At 45.0% G+C, this 9,252-nt stretch overlaps 1 protein-coding gene across 1 annotated transcript; it reads right to left on the minus strand.

The window, feature by feature from the left end:
• Positions 1 to 915: 915 nt before the first annotated feature.
• erfl1 (Ets2 repressor factor like 1) lies at positions 916 to 8,389 on the minus strand. Its single transcript, XM_062466221.1, is given in 12 exon segments — positions 916 to 2,843; positions 2,846 to 2,939; positions 2,941 to 2,985; positions 2,987 to 3,243; positions 3,246 to 3,335; positions 3,338 to 3,410; positions 3,412 to 3,470; positions 5,238 to 5,304; positions 5,306 to 5,368; positions 7,715 to 7,750; positions 7,752 to 7,902; positions 8,376 to 8,389. Coding segments are annotated over 12 exon segments (1,167 nt in total). The 3' UTR covers positions 916 to 2,625.
• Between the last annotated feature and the right edge of the window lie 863 nt (positions 8,390 to 9,252).

Consider the following 9,252-nt stretch of genomic DNA (forward strand, 5'->3'; position numbering starts at 1 on the left):
TAAAAAAAACATTGTACGCGGAAGTACAATTTCAAGTGCACTAACTACCCGAGCCAATTATATGTGGAAATAAACGGGCAATGTGTGAAAATATGTTGTGATTATGATATTTGGCATAGTTATAATAGCAAAACAGTGTCTTTGATTTTAATTTGTGTTTTAATAGCAACTTTTTTCTACCGCTTGTCTAAAAAGAATGCTTTAAAAATGATCTGTTTCCGCACTGTGTTACACGATATACCGTCCCCTTCATGAGAAATAGATGGGCTATGATTGAAGATCAATGTGATATTAATGCATCATTCCGTTTTAGATGCCAGTCAATCACATCTACAAGCAAAGTCGGTCGTTATGAAACGTGCAATATTGTGCAAAGGCGTTGGGCACACGTGCATCCTTGAGACAGTCTTGGGTTAGCCCCCTCGACAATTTATTATTTTGAAATGGCTTTTTGCCATTATCGCAATAAGTTCAAAATGTGACAAAAAGAAGCCTACCAAAAGGTGCGTGTTGTCGATGTCCTGGCACCTTATCGATTGAACCAAACCGGCACTTTCATCTCAAACTTTTTAATCAAGGTTTGTAATTAGGGGGGAGGCTGCAGTAATAAAAACACTTGATAACAATTTGCCAAGTTATCCTGTCAATTACATAGTGGGGCAAATAGCTCATATAGGCTTACGTTTGTCGGAAAATATTGCCAAAATGTTTGCATTGAAAGTCCGACTTTGACCCCCCCCCACCCTCCTTAAGTCATGCAAAATGTAGCCGATAATTTAAAGTGCCTGTATCCTGGAGCGCCATCACGAGGAAACGGTATGAAGTTCTCTGATTTCCATCAATGGCATTTCAAAATCACGACCATTCATTCTCGTAATAAATAGCATACATTGCTAGGATCAGCTCACTGTCCATAATAATGTTTATTGCTTTTGAAGATTATTAATCTTTCTTTTTTTGCACTTTCCATTTTCCTTTGTACAACAGAAAAGTGACTCGTAAATTCACTGCATGGTCTTTTTGAATGTGTACACACACAAAGTAAAGAGTATTTACAGGGGGTGTTTTGTGAACACGGTACAAAGATGAAACAGGGAACTCAACAGACATAACTTTACATGGCCTTTACAACGGTGCTTTCACGCTTAATCAGATACCTCCACAGCATAATCTGTACATTGGGGTATTGCCCTCCGTTATGTAAAGGAGGACTTATAGAATTTGTTTTTATTTTTTTGCCCTTGGTTGGGAAACAGTGCATCTTTGTTTTTCAAACATTTACTCCTACAAGCTGAACCCATAACCTGGCTTTGATGTCATGGACAAAAAAAAAAACACAGACTGAAAATTATTTAATAAATTCTGTAAGTTGTTTAACTATAGAAATAATGATATGCAGAACCCAATATTATTCACATTTGACTAATTACTAGTACTGTTACAACCGGGTGAAAGCTAACTGTAAAAATAAGTCTAACAGCATATTTTAAACCCAAAAGGGCTCGCACATAGGGCTTATTGAAAAATGACCAAAGGGCACAATTAACTTGGGCTGAGAAAATACGAGACAATCCCTTAGGTAAACTCTGTCCTCATCATGGAAAAACATCTTCAAATGTGCAGATATTCTGCCATTAGTATTTTTTACTTTAATACACCTATACTGATCAATTTCCCCACATTTTTAAAATACTGAATTAAATCACACAAATACAGCTTACTCTTATAATACTGATAATAATGAAATGTAATATACATAGTAAAATATATACACTGAAATATTTATACAAATTCTAAATTTGCCTACCTCTCTCTCTTTCTCTTTCTATCGGAGTCCTTTAGGAATATGAAGAATTACTAAAACAATGCTGATACAGCTGTACTTTCATAATTTTCATATAAACAAAAATACAGTGACCCTCTACAAAACGCACAATGAATTCATATACAATATAAAGCAAAAAGTTAATGGAGAAGGTAAAAAAAATGGTTACATTCTCTGAGCAAACATCCAATTTCTCAACACAACCAATAAACATTACCACTAGGTGGCAATAGCTGACAACCTTTCAGGAAAAGAAAAAGAAAAAACTGAGCATAGAATTCAAAGATAAAAATGAATCCTCATCGTTACATTAAAACATGAGATAATCATTAGTCACGTATGTTGTTTGTTTGTTGTTAGCACTGACGTTGTCTAGCAACGCAACACCTTACTGCATTCTCTGCATCCTCAGAACACGGTAAAACCTACAATTAATAGAGTCTGGTGTACAGTGGAAGTGAAGAGCACAGTCACAAGGAACACCGTCGTGCGGGCATGACACACATTCGGATCAAGGAGACTGGCAGTTACAGGAAAACAGCAATGTGCACAAAATCAGCTGTGTTTGACAGGTCAACACATAACACAGAGGTTTTGATAAACCAGAGAGAGAGAAACAGAGAGAGAGAATGGAAGAGAAGGAGATCTTGACAGGGGAAAGACACCAGAGATAGATTGAAGCGACTAAAGAATGGAAAATATAGGAACCGAAACCATAACAGTGGCATCAACAAGATGAAGGGAGAGAAAAAGAGAGAGACAGGGTTAGCATAAAGGAGAGAGACATGGAACAGAATCCATTAGCTGTGGATAAGTTTGAGAGTCTCTGTCTCCCTGTGTCTGTCAACTAGAGCCTTGGAGGGAGAGAGGGACGGGGGGAGAGACGGGGGAGGAGGAGTGATGGGCACCAGGCTTTTTAGGGGATGGGGGGACACCGGGGGAGGGAGTGAGGAGAGAGGGTGGCAGGGAACCTCCCTTTTTCCTGTCCAACAGGATCTGTGATCGGCCCGGCCTGCCTGTCCTCCTTGGACATGCTGAATACAGGCTCTATCTCGTTCTCTGAGCTGCAGTCGCTCAGGTCTGTAATCTCCAGATCCGAGTCGGACTCGGGGTCTTTGCTTCACTCCACCACGGCACTCTGATGGGCTCTGTCTCCCTCCAGCCATGGCCCCCAGCCCAGCCCTCCAAGCCCTCCAAGCCCTCCAGGCCTAGGCTCAGCCCCATGCTGAGACCTGCGCCAGGGGTGCTGGCTTCAACCCTTTCCCTCTCGCCCCCCCCGGAGCCTCCGTTCCCCAGGTCGGTCCGGCTCAGTGACAGGCCATGGTAAGGTGGAAGGCAGAGTCTCGCAGGTTGCCCACCAGCCGTGCCATTAGTAGCCCCGGTCTGCCCCCCGCCACCCCTCTCTCCCCCACCTGCCTCCCTGGGGGCAGCAGGGAGGAGAAGGGGTGAGGCAGCTGGGACAGGCTGCTCTGCAGCGGGTTGTGGTAGAAGTGGGAGGGGTAGAGGGAGCCGGGGGCAGTTTAGGGCAGTTGTTGAGGGAGAAGGCCCCTGGGAGGTAAGGGTTGAAGCCCCAGGGGTAGTCAAACGGAGGGTTTGCGGGGGTAAGGGCCCAGAAGGGACGGGGGTTTCGAATAACAGGGGGAGCCTGGGAGAGAAAAGACACACAGAGAGGGGAGTTAGCTCTCATAAGGGCCAAAGGTCTCCTGACATACCACTTCCAAGAATGTTCACTAATTATGCCCAACGCTTATTAGAAATTCTTATTAGCAGCCAGAGGGCCAAAGTCAGGCACAGTAGGCTTTCTACGAAAGGTAATTGTACATTCATGCATGCTAAAGATACTTTGCGCTCGTTCAAAACAGTGATGAACACACAGGAAAGAATGATCAGGCAAACACATTACATCAAAACCCAAATGAGAATTCCATCGTAATAAAATGGCTATGAATATAGCTATTTATCAGAATGTTGAAGATGAACTGGAATATTTTGTTCTGAGCAAGAAAAATAATTCTAAATAGAAAATCCAGTCAAAGTATGTGAAAATGTGTAACTTTGTATTAATGTGTACTAATTTGTACAAATCACACTGACAGTCTGGTTTGCTCCACAACTTGTCTGGAGAAAAGAGAAAGCAAAAACCAAATAGGATAAATCTGAGGTGATACTGAAATTCAATTTTAATGAACAAACAAAAGAATTCCTTCCCACTAGTGCTGTACTTCCTTCCAACTGACAGCAAACTCTGAGATGTACCCCACCTATCTCTCTCTCTCTCTCTCTCTCTTCTCTCTCTCTCTCTCTCTCTCTCTCTCTCTCTCTCTCTCTCTCTCTCTCTCTCTCTCTCTCTCTCTCCTCTCTCATCTCTCTCTCTCTCTCTCTCTCTCTCTCTCTCTCTCTCTCTCTCGCTCTCGCTCTCTCACTCTCTCTTGCTCTCGCTCTCTCATTTGCTATGCAGGGCTAATTTGATGGTGGAGTCTCTGTGTGCTGGGCCAGGAGTAGCTGGCAGACACATGAATATTGAATTAGTCAGGCAGGCCTCACTTGCTTATGAAAACACAGTAATGGGCGCCCACAGGCCACAAACCAAAGCCTGCACCCTCAATTAGGCCCTTCCTGCCTGGGAAGGGATTAGGACAGGGGGGACACATGGGAGGGAGAGGAGGGTGAGGAGAGAAGGAGGGGGAAATACGTCCTGAGGACAAACTAAGTAGGGGGGCAGGTTGTGTGATGGGGGAGTGTGTGTTCACAAACTAACTCACACTCGGTGGAGTAGAAACACACATTCTGATGCAGTGGAGGTGTAATGCACATAGGAGCAACCAGACTGACAAACAAAGGCACAATTGTGTACACGTACACACTGTATGCTCAAGGAGTTGTGTCAAGACAAATGCAAATGGTCATGCTCTAAAATACATCCTGTGATTTCCTTTCAAAGTAGACTTATCCTTCCTGAATCATTATCTCACTTTTTTTACTTTAGATGTTTTTTTGCTCCTCCTCATCATGTCATCCTTTCACTGTTGCACATCTACAACATTTATGTAATCTTGTCATACACCATCAATTCTCCTCCCTGTTTTACTTGTAAACCTCTCCTGTTATCCATCTATATTCTTCTCTGGAGAAGGAGTCTGACTCCTTCACCTGCGGTTTGACAGGTGCAGTTAGGGAATCGGGCTAGTAATCTGAAGGTTGCCAGTTCGATTCCCGGCGTGCAAAATGACGTTGTGTCCTTGGGCAAGGCACTTCACCCTACTTGCCTCAGGGGAATGTCCCTGTACGTACTGTACGTCGCTCTGGATAAGAGCGTCTGCTAAATGACTAAATGTAAATTGTAATGTTTTCTTCTAATCCCTCCATTCTTGCCCTCTCTTATTCCCCCATCCTCTCCTACCATCTCTCTCACCTGAGCCAAGGAAGGGGAAAGCGTCCAGTCTCAGCTTGTCTCCCTCTGGGACAGGTGCTGTGGCCCCCTCGCTCGAAAAGGAGGTCCCCCTCGCTGACTTCTGGCAGACGAGGGAACAGGGACTGCAAGGCCTGAGAGAGAGACAGAGAGAGAAAGAGACAGAGACAGAGAAGAGAGAGAGGAAGAGAGAGAGAAAAATAGAAAGAGCCACAGACAAAGAGAGAGAAAAGATGAGAAAAGAAAGAAATACAAAACAGAGAATGAGAATACGATGAACACACGTGAACATGAAGAGAACACGACGATTTAACTCGTATCAGTTCCCGCTCGACCACATCTTAATTTCATTCCCCCCCCCCCCCCCCCAAAAAAAAGACCTAATTTAACCCTGTCGTCGCTCTCATCTTTTACTGAAAGTCATCGGCAAAGGCACCTTGTGGCACCCTGGGGTGTCTGACGCAAACTGCAGTTCAGTGGCAGCAAGGACGGGATGAAAGAGGTGCCATGGGACTGTGGCGTACGGAGAGGGAGAGGTAGGAGGACGTGAGGGCTCAAAGACTCCGAGGAAGGAAAAGTACAGAGTCAAGTGGGGCCCAGCGATTAAGAACGTGGGCACAAAGGATAGAGAGAGACAGAGAGAGAGACAGAGAGACAGAGAGAGAGAGAGAGACAGACAGAGAGAGAGACAGAGAGAGAGAGAGAGAGAGAAGAGAGAGAGAGAGAGACAGAGAGAGAGAGAGACAGAGAGAGAGAGAGAGAGAGAGAGAGAGAGAGAGAGAGAGAGAGAGAGAGAGACAGACAGAGAGACAGAGAGAGAGAGAGAGAGAGAGAGAGAGAGACCAGACAGAGAGAGAGACAGACAGAGAGACAGAGAGAGAGAGACAGAGACAGAGAGAGAGACAGAGAGACAGAGAGACAGAGAGAGAGACATAAAGAGAGACAGAGAGAGAGAGAGAGAGAGATGAGAGAGAGAGAGAGAGAGAGAGAGAGAGACATAAAGAGAGAGAGACATAAAGAGAGAGAGACATAAAGAGAGAGAGACATAAAGAGAGAGAGAGTAGAGCATGGAGCGCCAAAGAAGTGTTAGGGGACAAAAGATGGAAAAAGCCCCAACAGAAATCAGGAGAGTAAACACATAATGATGGTGAGGTTAGGACCGAGTGGAGACGCGCGGATACTGTGCGCATGTGTGTGCTTGGGTGTGTGTGTGTAGAAGTAGGCGTGTGTTTGAGCGTGTGTGACTGTACAGAATCTGTACGAGCCGCTGCATGTGTGTATGTGTGTGTGTGTGAGTGTGAGAGATGATGTACATGATTGCATATGTGTCTGCAGCTGTACTTTTAACACAGGGAAGAAAGGGGGAAAAAACAAACGAAAGTGTGAAGTTGTGGGAATCGAAGGAGAAGATGAGGGATTTTCGTTCCTTTTTCTTTCGCCTGGCTGAGATCAATAATATCTGTCACCTCTCAGCTCCGAGTTTGAAAGGCGAGACTGTACATCCAAGCGGCACAATCTGGCTTGCTTAACAAACCTGCATTAATGACCGAGCATTGATCTAATCTGACACACTCTTTGACGTTTATTTCTTTCATTTTCAGTCGATGACAGTCACGTACACCACCCGAGACAGGGATGTGTGAGAGGGGATAATGTCTTCTTTTGTCTTAAGGACAAGTTAAAACCGTCTCTCCTCTTTCTCCTTCACTTGTCTTTCTTCGTCGGTCGCTTTCTTCAAGAACTGAAGACAAGTGAGGAGTGTATCCTTTCAAAAAAAAGAGTTTGAAGTGAAACTACTTTCCACAAAATAATTGGAAAATGTTCATTGGCAAAGCAATTGCAATGTGAAAACAATCATACTAATCAGTAAAATGTGTACTTGCACAACTACAAGATTTTGATCCGGAGTCGACTCCCTAGAAATAGTGTTTCTATTGTTTCATTATATTTACAGTATATTCATGCAACGCCTCCGGTGGTCCGGGAGCATTTACTTCAATAAAAATTCAACTATGTCTCTGGGCAAATAATAAGTGATAACCACTTTATCATCAGCAGTCTGCAGCTATTAGAGAAGCTGAATAAAAGATAGATATTCTGAATACAATTCATCCCTCCTGAACAGAAGAAGACACAGCAGGAGTATGAGAGGTACACTGTTCGCTGGTATTAATGGATTTTTACAGCTACCCTGCATGGGATCTGTTGTTCAAATCAACCCTAATAAACAATTAAAGATGGACAGGTGGTTGCCATACGTATCTCTGTCTCTCTCACTGTCCATCCTCCTCTCCTCTCTCTCACCCACGTTTGAATGCTCTGCATCAGGGCATATCCTAGCATCTTGGCCTCTCTAATCTTTCTGGCCACTGATCGGATAACACCTAGTTAGGTTGTTATGTTAAGGGTTGTTGTGCAGCTTCATCTCTTTTTTTGATCCTCCTCCCCTGGGTTCCTCCATCCCTCCCATCCCAGATTACCTCAGGGGTGACAGGGCTGCAGTCGGGCGCTGCTGAGGCCACCGTTGAAGTGATTCTGGGCCAGGAGGAAGGGTGAGCTGGCCATGTCCAACAGAGGGTAGTTGACCAGGACAACCTTGCTGAAGTTAAACTTGTAGGTGAAACGCTTCCCTTTGGTCTTGTGCAAAATGCGTTTGTTGTAGTAGTATCTAGGAAGCGATGGGAGATGTAGATGGAGAAAATAAATGAGGGATGGAGGAAGAAAAAAGAAGAAGATTAATATCACTCCAGCATAACTCCAGTCATGTTTTCTTTTTGATAGTTTTCTTTTTTACTGAAGTCAGTCATTTTTAATTTGCTCACAGTCAGTGTCTATAACTTCAGTCTAAGAGGATCGCAATCCTGCTGACTTGCCTTGAGTTTGTTTACCCCCACACCTTTCTAATCAATGAATGCTTGGTTGGAAACCAAACGAAACTGCAAGAACCGAACGGAAGACAACATCCCTTCAAAGTTGGAGCTGGTTACCGTCAGCAACAGACCATAATAAAAACATCTACACATGTCAATCAGCCCCGGAGGCTGTCAGTCGTTCTGGCAGCACTGAAAGATGACACTGAGGGGCGGGGGATGACGGAACGTCTCCATGGAAACGACCTCAGGTGTCTCCCGTTGGGGATACCTGCCCTGTAGCATGCCAGCTTCCTGTGCCAGCTTCCTGTGCCACCCACTGAGGGGGACGACGCCCCCCCCGACACAGTACGGTGTCAGAAAAGTATAGGTGGTACACACACTGCCATATGGCTCCGGTGCAGGGGTTTCGTTTCACAGGTAAGGGGGGGGGGGGGGAGGGGGTTGGAGGAGGGAGGGGTGGGAGGGGTGTAATGAACCCCCGCTTTCCTCCCCCACGAGAATCAATGTAGCAGATACCACCATTTGTGTTAAATGTGTCATTGTCATTTTGAAAATGGGCGCAGAGTTGGGGACCACTGTGTTTAAGGCCAGAAACAGTAGAGCAGATACGGATGAAGAGCAAGGGGATCGGTGTGCATCAGCATGTAACGCTCAGCAGTGCAGCTCTTGTCGTGAGATCTGCGCGTTTTGCTCTCGCGTGGCAATTGTGCCGTGCCCCTTAATTGAGCAATTAAGCAAGGCTAATCAAGAAGGCTAATTATGGCCCAAGCCAATTCATAACAATTAGACCCTTACGACAGCCCCCATTAACGAGAGGGCAGGGGGAGACCAGGGGTGTGTGCGGTATGCTGCGCTATGTTTGTGTGGGTGGGGGTGAAGGGGGGCTTTATACTGTCATTTGCATAAGCAAACGAGAAGGTGGGGGGAAGGTGTATGTGGGGGGGGGGGCAAAATCCAATAGGATGATGTATTGTGCAGTGCTATCGGTACAGACCCTGTATTGTAGCTTAAATCACCCATGCTTAGGCTTTCAGAAGGAGGATTTATTCTTAGCAAGCCTGAGCTATTTCTTATAGGGACTTCGTTTTAAAACCAGTATAGAATTTTTGTGATATGGTGCTTGATTGTAAACCTTCCCTTAGGAA

Source organism: Osmerus eperlanus, chromosome 7 (assembly GCF_963692335.1).
Source record: "Osmerus eperlanus chromosome 7, fOsmEpe2.1, whole genome shotgun sequence".
NCBI lineage: Eukaryota > Metazoa > Chordata > Actinopteri > Osmeriformes > Osmeridae > Osmerus > Osmerus eperlanus.